General features: G+C 36.2%; 2 protein-coding genes and 1 pseudogene across 2 annotated transcripts; 2 read left to right on the top strand and 1 right to left on the bottom strand.

Moving 5' to 3' along the window:
* Positions 1-6,596: 6,596 nt before the first annotated feature.
* LOC147478242 (protein FAR1-RELATED SEQUENCE 5-like) lies at positions 6,597-8,404 on the top strand. The gene has a single exon (XM_086584785.1). It carries the CDS (start codon positions 6,771-6,773, stop codon positions 8,400-8,402), a length of 1,632 nt encoding a protein of 543 aa, XP_086440911.1. The 5' UTR covers positions 6,597-6,770; the 3' UTR covers positions 8,403-8,404.
* Positions 8,405-11,142: 2,738 nt separating this feature from the next.
* Positions 11,143-11,946, top strand: LOC147478241 (nicotinamidase 2-like; annotated as a pseudogene).
* Positions 11,947-12,236: 290 nt separating this feature from the next.
* LOC147478240 (uncharacterized) lies at positions 12,237-16,540 on the bottom strand. The gene is made up of 6 exons (XM_086584311.1): positions 15,960-16,540; positions 15,757-15,889; positions 15,580-15,683; positions 13,379-13,550; positions 13,129-13,269; positions 12,237-12,847 (listed from the first exon to the last, which is right to left on the bottom strand). The coding sequence occupies exons 1-6, from the start codon at positions 16,007-16,009 to the stop codon at positions 12,470-12,472; spliced, it is 978 nt and encodes a 325-aa protein (XP_086440437.1). The 5' UTR covers positions 16,010-16,540; the 3' UTR covers positions 12,237-12,469.
* Positions 16,541-23,694: the final 7,154 nt, after the last annotated feature.

Raw genomic sequence — 23,694 nt, 5'->3', positions numbered from 1 at the left:
AAGTCGCGGTGGAGAGGATTTGCCGAGGACCTCTCAGCGGTGAACGGAGATGCGCCGATACGCCTTAAGCATCTTGTGTACAACAGGTCGAGTCCAGTCCTTCTTCGCAGGTCCGCTAATCCTTTGGGACAACTCGTTAAGTCCGATTAACGCCATTGATGCCGTGGTTCGGCTCCATTGCCGAATTTGTTGTTGCCGGGTAACTATCCACCGAGCACGTAAGGTAGCATTTTCCTCCCCGAAAGCAAGGAAATGCTCTCATTCGCTACTCCCTAACCGTGAGCAAGGTTGAACTTGTGCTTCTATGCTAACCATGCTCGTAATCGGAGAATTAGAGATGATCTCAAGTGGTTCTCCAAGAATCGAAAACCACAGACGGCCAATGTAAAGGAGCCGCTTTTGGTCTTTCCTAATTACAACTAGGAAGAATGGGAAGGGTTAGGATTTTGATGTGACCGAGGTCGCCGTGGAGCTTAACCGCCCACGATTCTCTCTTTTTCCTTTTTCCGGGAGAGAAGAATCAGTCCGACGTAGTTCCAAAGAGGTGGTATTTATAGAGTTTTGAGAGAGGAGATCCTTCCGACACGGTATTCTTTTGTACAAATGTAGGGTGGAGATCGCGGATGAGTGTTGAATTGGATCCGTTATGATTGGGGGTAGATGCGCGGTAGTCCCTATTTCCCCGTCTTGAGATTACCACTAAGATTTTGGCAATCATTACCCCAAAGTGGGACGGTTTCTATTCGAAGCGCTCAGATTTGGCGAAGTGTTCGTGATCGAGATATCTCCGTTCGCACCACCTACTCGAGCCGCCGCAGTCGGTCTTGAGGTCGCCTTGGATTCATCTATGCTGCGCGACACGCAGGTCCGGTATTTGTTCGCTCTCGTGTCCGTCTTGGAGGTCGATATCTTCAGTTCGCTTATGCTCCTCGCGAGTGCGATGCCCTATGAGGATATCGCTCCCCTACAATATCTGAGTTAAATGCTTGTACAACTACACCAGAATCAGATTATACCCAGAGTTTCCTCCATCCCCTTGCCACTGCCGTTTCTACACTCTCCAATATAGCCATACATTCCACGAAATAATTGGTATTGACACCAATTTTCCTCCATAGAACCAGATGAAAATCTCCATTAGAGTTTCTAAAGGTTGCTCCAATAATTGTTGGACCTACCTGGGTTTCCCCTTGCAGCACCATCACAATTAATTTTGATGGTGTAATGATTAGGGGCTTTCCAGAAGCAAGTTTTGATTTTGAGGTGCTTTGGGAAGCTTGATCGTAACTCCTCAACCCCTCAATATTGCCTGATCAATTGCGCTCTTTATTGTGCCTTTGGAGAGATGGCCACTCTGTCGAATGCTTTTCCAGACTTCGTTCTTACAGAAATCCAAAATTTCCTTCTTGTCTTCAAATATCATTCTATTTATGTGCTTCCACAAACCAACTAAGCCTCCAATGATGGCTGCATTCCAAATGTGAGAAAGAAGGGTGCTTTTATTTTTCATTTTGGCTTTAGCTTGCGGTAAAGAGTTGAAGTTATGTTGAACATGAAACCTGTTAGAGACCCAGTACCATAGTTTCTTGGCATGTGAGCATTCCCATAAGAGATGAATGATTTCTTCAACATTGTTTCGGCAGCAGGGGACACATGGATGCAAGTTTAACACCTGAGCTGAAGTTTCAGTGGCAGCAACCTTGTGACAAAGTTTCCAATTGCCAGCACTGCGGTTCTCGACACTAGATTAGATTATGAAAGCGGGTTTTGGAAGCTCATGCCGCGGTAAATATATCTCTATTTGCCATAACATAAAGGTGGTGACGGCGTTTTTAATGCGATACCCAATTTTTGTTAGCCACATGCATCGATCATGGGTTGCTACTAGGCGATGGTTCCTACTAGGGTATGACTTCATATCAATGCCAACGGTAAATATATTTGTAATTTATTTTACCATAAAGGTGGTGACCCTGTTTTTAACTGCTAAACATATTTTGACAATTTGTTGCAGTTGAAGCAACTACACCTCTGAACTTTAAATTAATTTGCATGTGACTGTGATGGGTTGCTACTATCTCTGACACGATGTTGTTCTTTCCTATATTACAATCTAATTAATGTGTTATGCTTTCCCCTATACTCTAGCTAGCTTAGTGCTTTTGATCAATATGTATTTTTCAGGTTTGGAATGCATGGATATGAATTTTTGTGTAGTATATTGGATGTGCATTGTAATTAACGGCTTTCAGTTATGTCATTGAATTTTGACTACACTTGAGGTACTATCCCTTTCTGTAATCGCTTTAAAATTTATACGCTTAACGGATTGCACCTGGCCTCATTTTAACCCATTTAGGTCGATATAATTTCATTGCCAATTGCAGAACTTTGAAATCACATCTCTTTCATTTGGATTAATTGCGCCAAGGTAGGCCTTTTCACATTATTCTCATTCCAGTGCCTTTCTTTGTTTCTTTATTTTTGTTTTTCATTGGTATTTCTTCTATATTTCTCATCTTTGTTTTTAGACTGTAACAGTTTTACATTGTTGATTTTTCGTTAGTTTTTGTTTCCTTCACTTAGTTACAGCAAATTGTGTAAATTCTTAAGCCAATTCAAAGTGAACCCAAAATTCATTCAATGTTAAATGTTAAAAGTAATCTAAATTCTATGTACTTAATTTTAGTTCTTTGTCCTCACAACTGTGGAAACGGTTTGTTTTCACTACTATATTGTTTTTGTTTTAAGTTTTGTACTTGTTGTGTTTGTTGTTTCTATTACTATTTCTTTCCATTTGTATTTGTATGGTACTTTATAATTCTTTCACAAGCGAGTAGAGTTTGTATTGCTGGCTCTATAAGCAATAAGGTACACCTTATTCGAGTCTTTTATTTTGTTTTATTTTATTTTCAGGTTGTGTTTTTAGGAGGCACAAATATAGAAAAAAATTGTAATGCGTGCCTAGGAAAAAAGTGCACTGATAGGAGTATGGCAAAACCACTCTTTACCAAATTGCAATTGTGTACTGATTTTATGTTCATCAAATTAACATGATTGATGCCAAGACACCAATCTATGTATACTTGGCATGACTATTTATAAGCATTTTATTGCTATTTTTGTGAAGCCTATCTTAGCTCCACGCATTACATGCACAACGATTGGAAGAAAGTTGTGTGGGTTAATATAAATGTTTATTCCATTTTTTCATAGTAAGAATCATGGCCTTTAATAGGATTTCTTCTATTTGATAACACGAACCTAAGGATTCAGATTAAGCATTAATTTTTTTTAGCATATTATTGGTTTTGGTTATTCTTGCTAAGGTTTAAGCATGTGTTTAATGTTGTATTGCATAGCCATTTTTTTTATATATTATTCATGGGAATAAGGTACATTATATGTTGTTCTTTGGGGTAAAGTGTATTGCTTACAATTTGTTTTGGCACTGCGTCATACTTTACACGATTTGTAGCTCAAACCGCTTGACCAATAAGTAACTTATATTTTGTTGCATTTGTTTCCGATCCTCGATAGCTATGTTGTTAGGACACTTTTTAGTGTACTCGATCTACATTAAAAGAGTTCTAGGTACTGTTCAACTATTTCTAATTCCATATTTTCTTTTATTACTTCCAATAGTTAATTACTATTGTATTTGGAGGATGAGCTAGGTGGCCAGTGGAGTCATTAATTGTTGAAGCTCTTGGATGTTGTTGGAAAGTTGAAGTGTATTCATAGGTAAGTAAGTGTAAAAGTAAAGTAAAAGTTTTCTTCCTTTGCCTAATTATTGTAGTTTTGCGACCAATGGTTTTAAGAGGACTACAATATAATTGGTGGGTTTACTTCAAAAGATTTCTCATGAGAGAAAATGACTATATGGCTCATTATCCCAGTATTAGATTTAGGTGAGAGCTTCACATGAAGCATATTTGATTGTAATGCGTTTAGGCTAGCTAGAAGCCTAGAAAGTACAATAGATTAGTGAGGACCTGACTATGAGGACACCATAAAAAAAAAACTTAGTCAGTATGCCCCTGCGACACCATCGGTACATGAAACAAGCACCTGGGTTATAGTTGATGTTCTGTCTTATTCATATGGTATGACATTAGTGCCTAATATACTTGTTGGGTTTACTTCAAAAGATTTCTTAGAAAATGAAAATGACTATATGTCTATATGGCTCACGATTTTATTTATTTATTATTTTTTTATATGGAAATATATTTTGGTATTTTTCCAAGGAATGAAATAAAACGTGTAGATGGACAATTACTTTCATGTAAACACATGCACGAGTCATATAAGTTGAAAGTTATTATTAGATTTGCAGACCTTCTCCTGTCCCAATTTCCATATTTTGTTCAGGGTATTTAAACATGCACCCTTGCTTTGTTATTTTCAGGTCAAGAGTGACTTAGGATTCAAACAACTTAATTAATGACAAGAAACCTAGATAATCTGACCATGGGATCTCTACTTTTGTATACAATTAGTCAAGGAAAAAAGATTGTGCCAATCATGCACCTCATATTTTTCTCTTTTAAGTGTTGATGTTTTTTCATATATTCAAAACAGAAATATTATTGACATAAGATAATTGTAGTTTCTTGGAGGTCTTAAATATGATTGGATTTTTGGAATTATATTGACATTGTCACATTATTCACACAAAATAATTATACATAGTAAATCTGTTAGGAAGACATTTGATAAGAGCTTATATGCACAACAAACGTTTGTCGTTGAAGGAAGACATTTGATAAGAGCTACCGGTGGCGGAGAATTTTTCAAAAATATTTTTTACTGCATTTTTTCGCATATGTTAATGCAAATTATAATAAAATGTCACTTTATGAATCGGCACGGGCACTAAGTGTCCATTACATTTTCCGACTTCCCTTGAAACTAACGTTCAAAAGTTTGACGCAACCCTCAATTTTGAGGGCCTGAAGTCCATGAACTATAGATGTTCACAAATTCACATTGTTGATTGGGCATCAAGATCCACAACAAATATGATCCTCAGAGTTGTTCTGCTTAACAATTTGCGGCGCGGTATTGGCACCCCATTTTATGAGATTGGCACCCATTTGGCAAAAAGTAAAACAATAATGGTTATTTCGTATATGTTCTTTTACACCCCACATGCCCATAGTTCTACGGTATCGGATTGCCGCGAGATCCCATATTCCACGGCAAGCAGTTGTCGCAAGATCGCCCAATCCATGGCATCGGATTGCCGCGAGATCGCATATCCCACGGCAGGCAGTTGCCGCGGAACATTTTTTTTTGTTTTTTTTAACTTTAAATTTTGCGTATTGAATACACATGACATATAGATACCTCATTTTCTTCTTTAAAGCTTCTTTATACACTCCAAGAACAACACCAAAACCATGACAAAAAAAATATACAATCGAGACATGATTTTACTATCTCGCGGCAAATATTTTCATATGCTATAAGAAAAACTTGTGATCAAATTAATGAAGAAGAGTTTTGATAATTAATATAAGCAAAAACTCTATTTTAGTGAATACAACTATCTCGTGGCAACTAATTTTTTTTACGGTGGCTATTAAAAAAAAAATAAAGAAAAAAAGTCCCACGACAATCACCTTCCATGGGATATGGGATCTCGCGGCAACCCGATGCCGTGGATGGTGCAATCTCACGGCAACTTCTTGCCGTGAGTGTTTTTTATATGATTAATGAAGGGGTGCTAGTACCTTTGAATTGGTCAAAGGGGTGCCAATTCCATTAAGTGGGGTACCCAACTTTATGAACCATGTAAACTTTTATGGATTTAGGTCCATTATGAAATCCTAGAATGGGCTTGGGTTAAGCACTTAAACATCAACCTAACCCAACCCAGCCGAAGTTGCTGTCTTAATCCCATGAGAATGAATTTGTGGACAGACATCAAATTTTTGTCCACAGGACACCATTTATCACCTAATTGGACCACGTCTCCTATTTCACCAACTGGACTAAACAAACTTATCACGTTAGTTTTCTCGTTTTTTCATTTTTTCTTCTCTTTTTTCTTTTGTTCTTATAACAAAACAAAAACTAAATAAAATAAAATAAGACTAGATAAGTAAAAATAAAGCACGACTCACAAGAAGTAAATAGTATTTGTCTTTCATTTTCTCTATAGCTTACTAGCTGCTCCTCCAAAAGATGAGCAGAGGCGAAGAACAAATGACCACCTCTCTCTTTGGTAACAAGAATATTTTTCAGCAAATCCTCATATCCCTTATCTTTGTAATATTTTCCAGTTTCAAATTTATTTTGAAGCATTGATTTACGGGGTTGAAATATTTGGATTTGTAGAGTTGTTCCACAGCCAAATTTGTTTGACAAAATGTCTCACTAGCCTTGTTTTTTTTCGTACTTATGTCTCACTGGTTCATTTTAAGAAAATTATTTCTTGTTTTTTCAATTTATATTTAATGTTCGTATTAGATGGATGAAAGAGAATTTGCTATTGAACATAATTCAGTTGGTTCAGAAGAAGTTGTCCACGAGGAGTTGATTCCAAAACTGGGAATGCTCTTTGACAATTGTGAAAGAGGTATTATGACTGCTATAATGAATATGCAAGATTGGTTGGGTTTAGCATTAAGATAAAAAGGACAAACAAACATCGTGGAGATCATACTAAAATAGTGCTTCAGACTCTTTGTTGTTCTTGTGAAGGCGCGTACACAAAGGTCAAGACTCCTACAAAAAAGAGAGAAGAGAGACGATTCGGTTGTATGGCCAAATTTCAGACTACGCTTAACAAAGAAGGAAAATATGTGTTGTCCAAGCTCATAGTGGAACACACTCATAGCCTTGTCCCGCCATCAAATTCCTATTTGCTTAGGTCTCACAGAGGTGTCAAAGATTCTCAAGCTGGAATTATGAAAAAAATGCGAGATTCTGGACTCAAACCATCAGATATCTATTATTACTTTTGTTCAGAAGTTGGAGGAGCTGAGAACTTGAACTTCATCAAATCTGATTGTAACAATTTACTGCAAAGGGTGTGTGAAGAGATACGAAAAAAGGGTGATGCAGTTTGTCTTCTTGATTTTTTCAAGCAAAAGAAACAAGAAAACAAACATTTCTTTTACTCTTTTTTGACTAACAAAGAATGTGAGCTTCGTTGTGTCTTCTTTTGTGATGCATTATCTAGGCGAGATTATGGGTTGTTTGGTGACGTGATTTGCTTTGATACAACTTTTCGAACAAATAACTATAATTTGGTTTGTGCACCGATAGTTGGCATTAACAACCATGGACAAACTGTAATATTTATGTGTGGCTTGTTAGAAGGTGAAACAAGTGATGCTGTTATTTGGATGTTTAGAACGTTTTTAGAAGTTATGGGAGGAAAGCAACCAAAGACTATATTTACTGATCAGTCCCAGGCTATTGTAAAAGCCATCAATGTAGTATTTCCAGAAGCACACCATGGATTATGCTTGTGGCATATCTTAAATAATGGAACAAAGCATTTGGGGAAACTAATTGGTGAATTTCCATGTTTTCCACAGCGGTTCAAGGACTGCATATACAATCCAGAGATAGAGGAAGAATTTGAAAAGAGTTGGAAACTGTTGCTTAAGGATTATGGTTTGGAAAGGAATGACTGGTTGATTGCATTGTATAAATTGCGCCGCAAGTGGGCACAAGTGCATGCCCGTGATTTTTTTTGTGCGGATATAACTACAACGCAAATGAGTGAAAGCATTAATAGGTTTTTGAAGAATTATTTTACAAGTAGTACCATTCTTCGAGAGTTTGTGGACCAATACAACAAAGCAATGGCCAGTCGACGTCAAAGAGGAAAGGAGGCTGATAATAAGACACAACAAACCATACCGAACTTGTGGTCCAAGTGGTTGGTAGAATCTGAAGCATCAAAGGTTTATACAAGAACTATGTTTCATTTTTTTCAAGATGAGTACAAAAAAACTCTTGATCTTTGTTTGACATTGGAGAAGGAAGAGGATACCATTCATATTTATGTAGTTGCAGAAATGGGAAGGAAAAGGAGTCGTACAGTTACTTTTAATGTAACCAATAAGTCAGTGCAATGTATTTGTAGAAAGTTTGAGTTTCATGGGGTTCTTTGCTGTCATGCTTTAAAACTTTTTCGTGACTTAAATTTTTCAAGTTTACCATCTCAATACTATTTGAAGAGATGGATTAAGAATATAATAGATGAGGTTGTTTATGACTCCTATGGAGAAGCAATTCCATGTGACATTGATCCAGAATCCACTGCTCGTTACAGTGAGCTTTCACATATTTCACAAAGACTTGTTGTTAAAGGTGCGAAATCTGAAACTTTGCGTATGATTATGAAATCAAAGATGTTACAAATGTATACTCTCAAATAAAAGGTGTCTCTCAAGGAGGTCGGAAAAAAAAAAAGCGAATCAAAAGAAATGGGTAAATGTATACTCTGAGTTTTGTTTAACTTATTTGCATCTTAGTTTATTTTGTTCGGAAATAAATTTATAACGTGGTTTGTTGTTGCTGATGACAAAGGAGAAGAAAATGTGGCTATGCAGAATCTTCAAGGAGGGTCATCCCACCGAGGTCATAGTTCACTTCACCCAAGTTCGATGTTCTTATGTTTCCATGTACTCTAATATCTAAGTGTATGTTATTTTATTATATAGGGGGACATGTCTAATTTTATTGATGGTACTAGAAAAGAAAATACAACCACATCACACATACAGGGAAATACATTAGCCTCGAACAAATCTAGTCAGGAAGGACATCATAACAGTTCAATGCCAAATGCTATGGAAGATGGACAAGTTAAAAACCCACCAACAAGAAGACGTCCAGGCCGACCTAAAGGAGGAGGTCGAATAAAGGGTTGTTTGGAGAAAAGACCACGAAAGAAGAAAGGCAGTTCAAAAGAAATGGGTAAATGCATGTTCTTAGTTTTCACGAATTTATGTGCATCTTAGTTGAGTTTGTTCACAAATAAATTTACAATGCAATTTGTTTTCACAGATGGCAAAGGAGAAAAAAATGAGGCCATGCAGATTGCACAAGGAGGGTCGTTAACCTTGTATCAGCCCATGGAGGTCATACTTCATTTCATAGAAATTCTATTTTTTTACACTTACATGTGCTTCGACATCTAACAATCTAAGTTGCATGTTATTTTATCATACAGGGGAACATGTCTAATTTTGTTGGTGGTACTAGAGAATATAATAGAACCACATCACATATACAGGGAGAAACCTTAGCCTCAAACCAACCTAGTCAGGTTATTTTTTAAGTACTTCCCATATGCAATCTCTAAATGTTTCTGATGTTCTAATTAATTAGAAGTATAATCTTATTGCATGTATTGGCACTTACTAAGCTTGAACTTTTTGTAGGCATCTATTACAAATATCCAAGAGTATCGAGCACCGTGCGAAGATTAGATTTTCCGTATTGATCAAAATAATACGGTTTGGGATGATGGACAAATATTTTGTAAATTTTTGTTAGTATTTTTGTTTAGTGATATGTTTTTGGTAGATTTAACTGGATGCCCTTTTGTGAATTGAAGTGGATCCATTTCTTTTTGTAAATTGCCTATTGCACCTGCATCCATGTTTAGAGAAGCTCAAGTGCACATTTGACTACACATGACGCAATTGTTGAATGCTTGGATGTGCAGATCAAGTTGCGGCATGCTACAAACTTGGAAAACTATGAGCAAATATTTAAGTGTTTTAAGTGGGAAGACCTTTTAGAATTCTTATTGTAAAAAACTATTTTCATATCAATATATTGAGCCAATATATTTGCTCAGCTATATATAGCTTCTTAGAATTTTTGAATTCTTATTATATATATATATATATATATATATATATATATATATATATATATATATATATATATATATATATATATGTGCATGCTCACGTTTGTGTTTCTGCTACTCAGATAGTATGTCTTGCTAGTACGTTTATTGTTGGAGAACTCCAAGCTATTCTTAAGAAAGCCTTTCTTGCACTGGGAGACCAGTTGACATGGCTCATCATAAGTAAATTTGGAAGATAGTTTGGAAATTCAAAATTCACGAATCGGTAGATTTACAACGCAACGCGATTGAATCCAAAATATTGTTGTTATGTTACAAGAGTTACAATACAAATGAAAGCCTTGTAACTGAAACACAATACAGGGACACTGAACACAAATGGAAGCCTTGTAACTGAAAAACAATACAGGGACACTGAACACAAATGAAAGCCTTGTAACTGAAACACAATACAGGGACACTGAACACAAAGATTCATCTCATAAAAATAAAATGACACTCGCTTACATACACGCGCATTTCCATATCATTACTACTACATTCTTCTTGAAAGCAATCAAATTGTTGTTCATGCTGACCAGAGAACTTTGAGATAGTAGAGGTTTAAAAGACATGCAAGAAAAGGCTAGTGAAACATTTTGTCAAACAGTTGTGAGGAATTGTGTCGGATACACAAATTCATAGATTTCTTTCCCCTAATTGCTTTCAAAACGAATCTGAATTGTAGCCCATCCAACCGTATGAAATTAAAGCAATTTGCACCATTGATTTGAACTTGTCTATTCTCTTCCACCATCCACACCATCTTCCTGTATATCATTATATCATTGTTCACTATTTAAACCCATCTGAAATTGAAGCCAGAGAATAGTCCATCTTCCTGTATATCATTATATCATTGTTCACTATTTAAACCCATCTGAAATTGAAGCCAGAGAATAGTCTTGCGTTAAACCTCGAAAAACTAGAGGATAAGATGGAAGACATAGAACGTAGAGAGGGGCGAAGAGGAGAGAATAAAGACCAAAGAAGTCGTGCTTTATTTTTAGCTATTTAGTTTTCTTTTTATTTTGTTTTGCTATAAAAAAGAGAAAATGAAAAAATGAAAAAAGAAAACTGACGCGCCAAGTTTGTTTAGTCCAGTTGGTGAAACAGGAGACGTAGTCCAATTAGGTGATGGGTCCTGTGGACAAAACTGTCCACAAATTCGTTCTCTAATCCCAACTCCCAAGACCCTCTCTGGAATTCAGCATTTCAACACTTCGTCACTTCCCTTCCTCTTTCAACAGAGAACAGCTCAGAATCCAACAATGGCTGATTCATCACCATCATCATACAAGTAGTTCGAAATAAGAAACAAAACCCCAAACCCAAAAACATCAGTACTTCTAGTAATAGACATGCAAAACTACTTTTCCTCCATGGCAAATCCAATCATACCCAACCTCAATACTACCATCACACTATGTCGAAAAGCTAACATACCCGTTATCTTCACACGCCATTCACACAAGTCCCCATCAGATTATGGCATGTTAGATGAATGGTGGAACAATGATTTGGTCATCGATGGAACAATCGATGCCGAATTAATTAACAGCATGGGACGGTTGAAAGATGACAAGGTGGTGGAGAAGAATACATATAGCGCGTTTCGAGGAACGGGGTTAGAAGAGTATTTGAAAGAGAAAGGAGTTGAAGAAGTTATTGTTACGGGTGTTATGACGAATTTGTGTTGTGAAACTAGTGCTAGAGAAGCTTTGATTAGAGGGTTTAGAGTGTTTTTCTCTACTGATGCTACTGCTATTTCTTCAATGGAATTGCATGAAGCTACTTTGAAGAATATGGCTTATGGGTTTGCTTATTTGGTTGATTGTAAGAGACTTGAAGAGGGTTTTGCTGGAAAATGAGGGGTTTTCGGGGTTTAGTTGTTGCAAAATAATGCAGTTGTGCACCTAGTGTGTCTCTGACCTGTGTGTGTGTGTGTGTATGTTTTTATCCCAGTATTTTAAGTCTTGTAGATTATCAGAAAAAAATGTGTTAGAAAATAAAATATTTTTATGATGCTTCATAATTCACATACGGAAACTTTATCTGTTCATGTAGTTCTCGTTATCAGCACAAAGTCATGAGAGATGAATGCAATGCTTTTGAGGCAATTATGTGTACACATACGGAAACAGTTGCCTCTAACAGTCTAACTTGATAACCAATTTCATAACATGAAAGAAACATCCCCTTACCGAGACTATGATCAGTATTAGACAGCATATTATTCCAAAACTACACGAAATAGTGATTCAAGTTGGAATCGTGGTTAAAGATAAGGGGATAACACATCTGTATAAAGGACAAGTACGTGTTAACCAGAGTATATGCTTCTTGTAGGTGATATGAAATAACAAACTTTACTGCAATCAAATGAGAAACTTTACATACACTTTCGGGGCAGCAGTTCATAACAGTCGAATCACCAGAACCACGGTAATTTGATTTGGTGCACATGGTTCTCGACATCAAGACACTGATGCACACGTTATTTGGTTCTCAACGGTCGAGTAAACTATTATATATACTCCTTTTAGTCTCTTGTAAGATATCAACTCACGCATATGAGCAATGCTAGGAGCTCTCTTGAATTCTCGGAAACCCACTATTAACATTCACAAGCTCGGCGGCTCTTCGTGCAGCAGCTGAGGCACGATCAGCTGAAGCAATGGCAGCTCGAGCTCTTTCCATTGCATCACAAGAATCTGAACTGCTCCTTTTAGCATCAATTACTGACCCGACATTGTGATTACTAACAGATAATTCAGCTTTACCAGGACTGACCAAGGACAAGTTTCTGATCGCCTCATTAGCAGATTCAACATTCCGACTTCTATTCTGGTCAGCAGGAATTATAGGCTGTCCATTACTAGGCACTGACATGTTCAGAGAACCCCTTTCGATGGGTGACCGAGAATCTGTAGCTCCATTGCATATTTTAATCGATCCATCCTACAATTTATATAGCACAATATTAATAAATGGTATAAGTCTAAACTCTTAGAAAGCTATTTTCAGTATTTTGGATTATTAATGCCGAACACAATTGAGAAAGCTATTTTGGATTATGAATGCGGAACACAATTTATTCCTGGAAAAAGAAACATCAAAGATGAATTTATGCGAACAATGCTAAGCTCGAACCCCGCCAGCATCAAAGAGTTACTGATCTCATTCAAAACAGGCTTACCAATTGCTAAGCTCGACTACAAGTAGCAATTCAGATGAAATACCAGAAGATCTTCATGTTTTTTACGGAACTCTGCTTCAGTGCTAGAAGCATCCCAATCTAGATTGTACTCTTTAGCAATTTCCTTCAAAAGCCTAAGTTTTGCATCTACTGATGGGGTTTTAACTGAAAGCTTCTCGATAATCTGCAGAGTAAAAAAGGACATCGTAATCGAAAATCACGTATCATTCGAGAGAATTGAGCACAATAGATTATCATGAATAATAACACAGCACACGTGAGATCCAGTTTACATCACGATTGACACTAGTGTCAGGCCGAAGTTCAGAAGCAGCTGAAATGAACTCCTTTCCATACTTTGTGGTAAACAAGTTCCTAATCTGCAACAATTCTGGTAAATCTGAACATCTGGGAGCAGCAAATATAATACTTGCAATAGCTTCCTGCAATTCTTGAGGGCAGTCCCTGATGTGGGAGAAGAAACAGTTCAAAAGATGAGCTAATCACTAATCAGCAGCAATCATTATATTAAAAATATAACACATGTGAACTTCCCACGCATCTTAGACATTGCTAATCAATCATTGTTTGTCTTTTAATTATTCCAGATACTTTTATGAAGTTAGGGAAATCCTTTCCTATATATAAATACACAATGATGTAGTAGTGGCCTCCTTGGTCTGTGAGCCAGATTTTGCAAAAAACAAAGTTATCTCCTATTATATAGACTAATTATTATATCCAAGATACTTATATGCAAGTCCCTTTGAAATATATGCATGCCCCCACCTACAAAAGGCACAAACTAGTGACAGTTGCTGAAGATCTAGACATTCTGTCTCTTGTGGCTTTCTGCATCTGATGTCTATGAGGTTTCTTCTTTTGACCAACCCATTGCATTGTGTAGAAGGTAGAAACAATTGATTGTTTCTCCAATATCAAATATCTAGCTGTTTATGTCCATCGTAGTTGGATAAAGAGGCACATTCTTGCATGCTAACTTGCAAGAAGAACTATATTTGAAACAAGTATTACCTACTCGTTTGTTTTAGTGGGACAACCTGACGAGTTGTCTGGGTTGATGTATCTGTTACAGAGTGACCAGGAGTCAGGTTTGACAAACTTAAAATGGTGGTATTTTTTTCACAAGAATTTACCAATTTGGTATTAGGTGGGAAATGGAATTATAGTGAGATTCTGGATGCACAGGTGGTGAAGCCACTCTGTTCCTTAATGTTTTCCCTCTTGGGTGGTGGCACAGATAAGCAGCCTAAGGGTGCCAAACTAATTGGTATCACGGTATGTCTGAAGGCCATATAGACACTTGCTAACCTGAGCTTATTCTATCTTTACATTAAAAGGTGGGGTGGAAGGGGCAGTGTTTAGAAAACCGGACCGGACCGGTGGTTGAACCGGGGTCCGACCGGAACTGGAAAATTTTCGGATCGGGTCAGATATAACTTGAGTTTTTGGTTGGACCATCGGTTTAAGTTTAAACCGTAGTTGAACCGGCGAACCGGTTGAACCGGTTCAGCTCTAAACCGGATCACCTTTATTAATTTTTTTTTTTTTTTTTTTTTTTTTTGAAAAATTGAGAATGTGGGGAGTTGAACCTAACACCTAAACTAGATAGTCCAAACTCCAAACCAACATGCTACTATGTGTTTCTTGTATAAAAAATTCGTTTTGATATATAATACCAATTAATATTGAATTAAAACATATATTTATTCATTTTATTATTGTAATTATTAAAAAAATTGTTAAATAAACATCAATCGGTCCGACCGAATCAAACCATGGTTGAACCTGATTGAACCATTTTAACAAAAAATCGGTTCAATTACCGGTTCGGTTTTCAAAACATTGGGAAGGGGAACTACAAGCGGTTGTCAAACTAATGGTTTGAGAAATCTTTCTTCGATCATGTCTTTGTGATGGTGTATGTGGTAATGTGGATGATATTATCATGAGAAAGGATAGGAACGCAGAATGACTGCTAGAAAGTACTTCCATGATCCCTTTCTAAAAAAACCAAAAGCGTTAGGGGAGTATCTAAGATGCAGTGTGCATGTCTCAACCAGGTAGAGACATGTTGGTTTGAGCGCATGTGAGTCTAGGGGTTCTATCGGCCTGCCAGGTGCAAAATGTGGATTGCCAAATCTTGCTCTGGATTTTGTGTCTTATTTCTCTCATCCTTCGATTTTGTTACTCCCCATAGTCCCATACATCTCATGAAGCATAACCTATCGTTGCCAAGTTTAAGTGGTTCAAAGTACTTCTTTTTCTTTTAACTATGGCATCTCCACTTTTATTGCTACAAACACCCTCTAACCCAAGCACCCCTTGGCTTTGAGCCATTAAAACACCCAAATCATCCCTAGCTTACCACTACAAAAAAGATATATTATGTAACTAAGTAAGAAGAAACAAAGGTGTTGATGGAAAAGGACAAAAGTTGAACAATGTTGTAACCTGCGAAAAATAAACTCACCTTTGACTTTCAAGGATAGGAAGTCGAGCATAAACAAATTCACAAAACAGCTCCAAGATGTCATAGGCAGCTTGCATGTTCATTTCGCGAATAACATGCTCCACCTAACAAAACGTGGATAATTAACCCATATATAAACAAACATCATCAGTAATCTACCTATCCAGAGAAACGTACCCGGATTCGAGCAATATGGTCTTGGCCAGTTTGAAGGAATTGTGATATCTCCTTGCGCATTTGATTTAATTGTATCTGTCTTTTGTTTTGCAGAAGTTTGATCCTCGAAATGACCAAGGTCAAACAGGTTTTGCTGCAACAACCACGTGTCAATTAATATATTTTTATATTCGGAATGGGTAAGAGACAGAATTGTAACTAACCATTTTGCACCAAGAAGACCTCGATTGAATAGTTGATTGAGGAGTGACATTCTGATTACAAGCTTTTACTGCTTTTAAACCATGAATCATGCTGCTTCTTCTTCTTCTTCTTCTTCTCATCTTAGGACTCAAGCCTGCAATTTTGAACCCGGGCTCTTTACTCTAGGCTTTGCGTTCCCGGTTCCTCATATTTACAAGCCCAATTCTAACTTTGTTTGGGCTGAAATGCTGATTCATAAACTATATGAACTCCTGGGTTTTCATGCAACTCACGCCTGGCAAGTGTTCATCTATAAACTTCTAAAAGTCTAAAAAACTTATCGTTGGCAAGAATACAAATTTGAAAATAAATTGTTTTTGGTGGACGAAGATCTCCATGATGTTGATGAAAATTAACACTTACAGTCCATATCATTTTGTCCTTGTTATCGAGACAAAAATTTATAAAAATGGAAATAGATAAACAAAAAACAAACTATATTTATGGATTTTCGGATAGCTCTACCCACATATTTATACTAATCTATTTTGGGTGTGAAGTAACCAAAACATTAGAAAGGAAACTATTAAATATAGATGTCTAGGAAATATAGAACTTTACATATATCATATTTTAATACTAACAATATCTTACTATATTAGAAAAATATGAGCTACAAGGAATAGTGATTTGGTGTGATTTGGTGTCCGTCACAGGGGCAAAATCGTAAATTGAGTCGCTTAACAAAATTTCTATACATTTCGCAATTTTTCCTTTCTCTCTCTCACTTCGTCTCCCTCATTCTCTCTCTTCTCAATCTCGCCGGCCTTTCTCCGCCCTATCTCTCTCTCTCTCTACAATATTGTTTTTCTCTCTCTATCTCTACTCGATCTCTTACAGGTTTCATTCAAGTTCTATTCTTTTCTTCTTTTTATATTGTCGGTTTTTGTATTTGGAGAGGTTTTGATATATTTTTTTCTCACTTTATTTCAGTCTGTTTTAGCTTACAACAATAGTGTTTTTCTTGGATGAGACTTTTGAAGAAATTACATGACATGCTAGCTACTATTGCTGATGATGTTGAGGTATTTTAACTGGCATTTGCTGTATTTTTAACCGTGATAACAACAATTGTATCTCTCAATACTATAGGCAGACTTACTGAATTTCGACAAGTGCGTTCTTAATTCAGCTGTTGTAACTATTACAACAACTATTTCGTTGGGAGTGAATATTTCTTACCACCATCATAGCTTACTTGTGTTTCATCATAATAAGCTATACATTAATATAGTTCCAATAAGAGGCATCTTATGTGAGGCATACCTCTTCAGTACTCAGATATTTCATTTCTTTGTTAACTGGATCATTTTTTCTGTTGCTTGCCTTATAGCTCAGTTAGATTTTCTTCCAATAGTCCACTCAAGTTCTTCATGTTTTGTTTTGGCTTTGGCTCCGATGCCTAATTATATGGTAGCACAAAGTTTTTCGGAATTACTATCTTAATCCTTCATTCATAGATGTGCATTGGAAACTTTCATTTAGCAACCGCTTAAGGGGTGCATGAACTTTAACAGTGTTTATTTTTGCCCAACATTCCCTTTCATAAAAGTTTCATGACACGAGCTTTAGAAGCAGACCATATGTGTTTTGGATGCCTGTGATAGCATTAGCAGATAACAACACATTGCATATTAGTTCTTATTTCCTTTGACCATTTTGAAGGAAAAATATGAATACTGAAAGGCATGGTTTTAATTTCATATGGTCTCTATTGTGGTCGTTGTAATGGCAGTCATTTTTATGCTTGGCCATACATTTTGACATTATGGCCTGCAGGGTGATTTTCTTTATTTATGTTATCTCTTTTAAGATTCATACCTTCCAAGTTTTCGACTATACGTGATCTTGTGTACTTCAAATTTTTATTAAGAGTGGTTTTGGAGGTGGGTTTTGAAATTTGAGGTTTGGTTTGTTAGTTGTCACTTTTTTATTGAGATGGGAAATCTTTTAAAGTGGGATTTTGCTGTAGAGATTCATTTTGAAGGTTATTGGTATTTGTTGCTTTTCAATATAATTGCTTATTATGAGTATGTGCTTCAATTATATTTCTTCGATGATGTATTTTGAGCTTCTGATTGTAAAGTTTGCGCGCTACATCTTTAGCTCATCTTAGTTGTATGTGAACTGGAAGTTTAGGTTTAAGCATATGGGACAATGTTGTGTTATTTTTTAATCTATATCCTTAATGGGATTTTCAGTTTTGAATGTCAAATGTAGTGAACTTGCCTTTAGCCCCCGAAGTGCCTATATGTTAGCCTCATTATTCATGTTAGTGGGCTTTGGTAAAACTGTGTGGTTCGTTTTGTTTTTTTTTAGTTGGGTTGTTTTGTTTGCAGTCAGTATTTGATATATTCGGCCACTTTGTTCTGATTTCAACATAGTGGTTTTGGAGGCTGTATGATTCCTCTCTCTTTTTCATTGGCATACATACTAAAAAAAGGAGAATCTTCTGTATCTAAAAGATCTAATTCTTAATCTTTATATGCACTATTCACCCTTATGGTTGAAAGTTTCTCTTTATGTGCAACAATCGTTAAAATCTTTGATATATGTGATAATTTAAGCAAACATTAATAGATTTACTTAATTTTGTTTTAGTAGATCATCATACTGTTGGCGAATTTATGAGCTTAGCATTCAAAGTTCATATCTTCATAGCTAAAACAATTTGTCGAGCTTGAGTTGAGTTGTATTTGATCACATTTCAATTCCCCACACCCCATAAATGTCTATATTGATGATGGATATTTGTGTTTCAACCATTGTAAGCTATTTTATGTTGTTTCCATTTTTCGTTCATCTATAAAATATGAGATCGAATTGATAAACGTTCAAAATGTGGTACTACCATGCTTTATTTGAGTCTTGGTTTAGGTTTATGAGATTTGTTTTGATTCAAAGTGGAAAACTATAGAATGGTTTGGTATCTGAACCCAAGAAGTTTCCTGCAGTTCCTTTGATACAAAATGAGCGCCAGATGGGTATAGTACGCATGAGGTGGGGAGAACAATAGGTGAGGCCGTGAGGAAACATTTGCCAAGGTGAGGTTCGCTAGGAATTTTGAGATAGGGAACCAGTGGCCCTATACATACTTGACAAAGAGAACGTTCTCAAGCACAAAATAACTGAACAAGTATTTTGGTTGTTGTCCATTTATAGATTATTCTAATCTTAATGCCGTGGCTCTTAATCTCTTCTCATTATTGTTTGCATAAAATTGGTGAAAAATCATTACCCAATTTCAATTTTGTGGAGGACGTCCACTCTCTGAATTTTGGTGAGTTTTCTAGCTGTTAACATTTAAACAGAGCTATTATTGTAAAACTTAATCCCCCACCCCCCATCTTTGTTGCTCAAAATTCTTTTCTCAATTACTTATATTATATGTATATGTTTACTTCCTCAACTCTTTTCTCTGTATGCATCACATTCTCCCAGATTCTTTATTTATTTATTTTACATGCTTTGATGAGTACTATTAGATATACAATACCATTAGATGATGTTTTGGCTGAGGATGGTCATTAAAAGACGTTCAGATTTCAATTTTCCAAGGATATCATATTTAGATAAATGGGTTTGATGGTATGTTAGGCATGTCACGCTCCAGTATTTGGTGGTGATTGTTGATGTGGGAGGTTCACGTGTACCCTATGATTAGATCCTTCAAAGTTGTGTGTGTTGCTATTTGTCAAAACCCATTTTTTGCTACTGATAAAACTTTTCAAAAAAGGTGATTTGAATTGAGTATAGTAGACTTTAATATTACAGTGTCCACATTTTATAATTTGCATCATGTGAATTGTGTTAAGAGTCATGGGCGGAGCAATTGAAAAAACTCACATGTTAATGAGTATTGATCAAGGTCGTCATGGCTGTCCCAACTTGCCTTGGCTATCTCTAAGCTGGAAAATGTCAATTGTCTTCCACTGCGTACGCAACAACTTGATGTTAGCTGTGAAACAATGAGAAATGTGTCTGCATCACTATTGAAAAGGGAGTTGGTTAACACAATCGTCAAGAATAAATTATTTGTGTGACACACTTACATATTCCTTATGGATAAAAAAAAAAAATTGACCATTTTTCTTTGAATATTGAATGAAGAATTTAAAATAATGAACAATGAACAATAATGAACTTATTGAATATTGTATTAGTGATTTTAATCCAACTTATGCATTTTGAGAATAATGTTTTCATCCATCGTGGTTAAGGCCCATTTAGTATTCTAATGTGATGACATCTGGTTCCAATAAATATGTGTTTTTTTATGGTCTAGGTGTGAAATCTTAAGCTACTATTTTTTATATTTCTTGGTACTATTAACAGAGATGCTTGAATATGGCCATTGTGATCGTGTGCTGACAATTAAAATGACAATTGCATGCATATAATGTGCTTGATTTCTATTATGATTCCCTATGCATAGAGCCATCAATTCCCACTCATTTCTAAACCGATCGTACACCTTATGCAACATGCATGATAAGTACTAATTGTAGAGTACTTTAAACCTTAATGACGAAAGATTCCTTCCAGGATTTTTAGTTTACTTTATGCATCAAATATAGCATGGTTAGTGCTATATTTACTTATTTACTTCATGAATATGATGGTCAATCAAGTTGAATTTGGCATTGCAGAAGCTAATATGGAATCCAACAAGGTTTGAGCTAATAGAAAAAGGTTTTGAAGTACGGAGAAGCTGAGGGGACAGAAGAGCAATCAATTGGTTTTAATGTTAAGGATGTAGAACTTGGCCAGAAGATAATATTACTCTGTCTAATCTTACACGCCTGATGATGTTGTTCTCACCTGCAAGGATGCCATGCATGTTCTCCTACACTCTACAAAATCAAAAGTGTGTTATATAATTGTATTTCAGTTTGCAAGGAGTTGAATTTCAGTTCGTGTATGGTTTATGTAAACTATTATTTCAGTTCATGTAAACTATTTCAGTTCAAATCTAAGAAGCTCATGTAAGAGACTGGGTCTCTATTGTACATTTGTACGGGGTAGTAGTGTATTTATAGTTCTTTGGGGGTTTTTTTTTAACCTCACTTGACAATGTCATGGTTTATTTGGGTCCTTTTGTTGCGTTTATGTATTCGCTTGGCTATGCCATATATCCAAATCAAAGCATGAAATATTTCTGGTTAATTGTTCCAGTGACCGTACGTGCAACGCATGTGCATGATGCTATTCTATATTAACAATACAGAGCAGTGTGGGGCCCATAGAGCCCCATCCTACAGCTCTAACTATGTTTTCTCAGCTTGTGACGTGGACAATCTAACTCATACTGGACTGTGTGCTGCATTACACATCAACATCCGCCCTCATTGGATTCAATTTACTCTAACTCTCCCGACTGTCTCTCTCTTCTCGCTCTCTTTAGCTGGTACGACCTTTTCGGTTTATCTTCTTGCTCTCTTTTCTCTTCTTGCTCTCGTGGTGCAAAAAAAAACACGCAACATTGCAAAGGTAAGAACTTGCACTCACTTTGGGGTTCTTCGAGGACATCTTTTATTTTGTAGAAAACATGTTTTTTTTAGAGTTGGGTTTTGCTATTATATCTGTTGCATTTGTTGAAGGGTTCTGTTGAAGTAAAAGAAAAAAGAAGAAGTATTTGTGTTAATGTTTGGGAATGTGGTTTGGGTTTTCTTTGTTTATGACTCTGGGATTTGGTTATTTGTTACTTTTTGAGTTGCTTAAATTTATTATGACAAACAAAGAGGGGTTTTTAGGGGATTGATTTTTTATAGATTACATTGTGCGTGATGGGCTGTGATTTTCTATTTTCTTTTGTTTGTGTTCATGGTGTCTACTTATTCGATGCGTTTAATGCTTGTTTGTGTAGTATCATGCTTTCCAGATGTTTATGTTTATGGGGTTTATAGGTTTTACTTCTTGTGCTTAGATTTGTGAGAAATGAAGTGGAATTTGTGGTGTGTTTTTTTTTTTCGGAAAAAAAATCACATATCAACATCCGCCCTCATTGGATTCAATTTAATCTAACTCTCCCGACCGCCTCTCTCTTCTCGCTCTTTTTAGTTTTTAGTTGATGCCGCTCTCTCACACAACTCTCCCGATCGTCGCTCCCTTTAGCTTTTAGTTGATGCCGCTCTCTCACACATCTCTGCTCATCAGGTAAGACATTTTCAGTTTATCCCCACAAGTTTGAATTTAAATTATCTTATTATTAATTTGAATTTAAAAGCTTGGATTAATAGCTTTTTGGGATTGTCTTTTTTCTCTGTTCTATTAATTTGGCTTTATATTATTATTAATTTAGCTAATGTGGCGTCTACTATTGTGTCGCAATAGTGGAAGCAAACAGGGCCTACTTTGATACAACAAACTTATTTTTTTTGGTATTAAAACCTGCCATATGCAAATCCTTAAAGCTTTAATATGAACTTTTTATTATTCACGGTAACTTGACAGTTTTGTGCAACTTTGTAACTTAATTCTTACTATATTGATTTACACTTTCTTCATATGGAACAGTCTGTAATTGACAAAGAAAGAAAGGGAGATTATCTTGGAAAAACAGTACAGGTTAGTTCAAACGCTTAATTGTCACCAACTCATTATGCTCTATGGATGTCTGAAAAACTTTTCTGATTTTCTTCTGCTGACTGAATTTCGTGCCATTGTCATATGCTTCTAGGTAGTTCCTCACATAACAGATGCCATTCAGGAGTGGATTGAGTGTGTAGATAGATATTTGGAACTCGCTTCCATAGTTCCCCGAGTATACTGGGACTTCACTCTTACATTCAAGTACTTGTAAGAATGATGCTCTGATTGTGTACCTTAATTTGAATTATGTGATGTAAGCTGGACATATTCATGCATTTTGCGTTCATGCCTTCTTCTTCACAACCTCCCAAATGGTGGACAGGGGCAAGCGCCCCATGAATCCTTACGAGGATCCTTCAAACCATGAGAAGCATAATTCTGCTCCAGTCCAAGATAGGTTGACCCTTCAACCACCACTTGTCTTTCGGGTACTACTTCAACTTCTCACACTTTTCTTTTATTTTGTTATGAATTTTACAACCCTTTGTACTTGTGCGATGTCCGTTGCTCCTAATTATTAACTTTTTTTTCCTTCTTATGTATTGCTTAGTATTGACTTAATCTTTTCTGATTTATCTTATCTTTTTTGATTTCTCTTTATTAAGCAACCCACCCGACCAAATGTGGATAAGGGCAAGCGCCCAATGCACCCGTCTGAGGAACCTTAAAACCAAAAAAGACGTATTTACATTCCTCCCCAAGATAGGCTGAATCTTCAACCACCTCGTGCCTTCCAGGTCTTACTTCAGTCACCTCATGACTTACTATCTATACATCATTGCTTTGATGCATTCCTCTTATTTTATATTTATTAATTGTTCAGCACCCAACGGATGACATTCCTCCCTCTCTTCAACCATCGTCTGGTGCTCAGGTCAGCTTCGAATTGAACTTCCCATATTAATATTGTCAATGTGTTTTATTCTACCATCGTTTACGATTATTTCTCCACCCAAATGTATTATAGTGTCTATCATGTTACTATAGAGCTTTTACTTTCTGTCTCGTTTTTTTATTGATTTTATTTTTGAAATTTCATGGGGTGTCACTACTCCAACACATTTATAGCTATTGTTATATAGATTTTCATATTGTTTCCTTTGC

Source organism: Coptis chinensis, chromosome 9 (assembly GCF_015680905.1).
Source record: "Coptis chinensis isolate HL-2020 chromosome 9, ASM1568090v1, whole genome shotgun sequence".
NCBI lineage: Eukaryota > Viridiplantae > Streptophyta > Magnoliopsida > Ranunculales > Ranunculaceae > Coptis > Coptis chinensis.
This window is presented reverse-complemented; position numbering and strand designations above follow the sequence as displayed.

What these genes read in the sequence shown, in the direction of transcription:
- LOC147478240 (XM_086584311.1), bottom strand. Translation starts at nt 16,009, where the DNA reads ATGTCACTCCTCAATCAACTATTCAATCGAGGTCTTCTTGGTGCAAAA. An exon ending in GGTCTTCTTGGTGCAAAATG is followed by an intron (nt 15,890 to 15,959) that starts GTTAGTTACAAT and finishes TGGTTGTTGCAG; the next exon opens with CAAAACCTGTTTGACCTTGG. An exon ending in CCTATCCTTGAAAGTCAAAG is followed by an intron (nt 13,551 to 15,579) that starts GTGAGTTTATTT and finishes CTCCCACATCAG; the next exon opens with GGACTGCCCTCAAGAATTGC.
- LOC147478242 (XM_086584785.1), top strand. Translation starts at nt 6,771, where the DNA reads ATGGCCAAATTTCAGACTACGCTTAACAAAGAAGGAAAATATGTGTTG.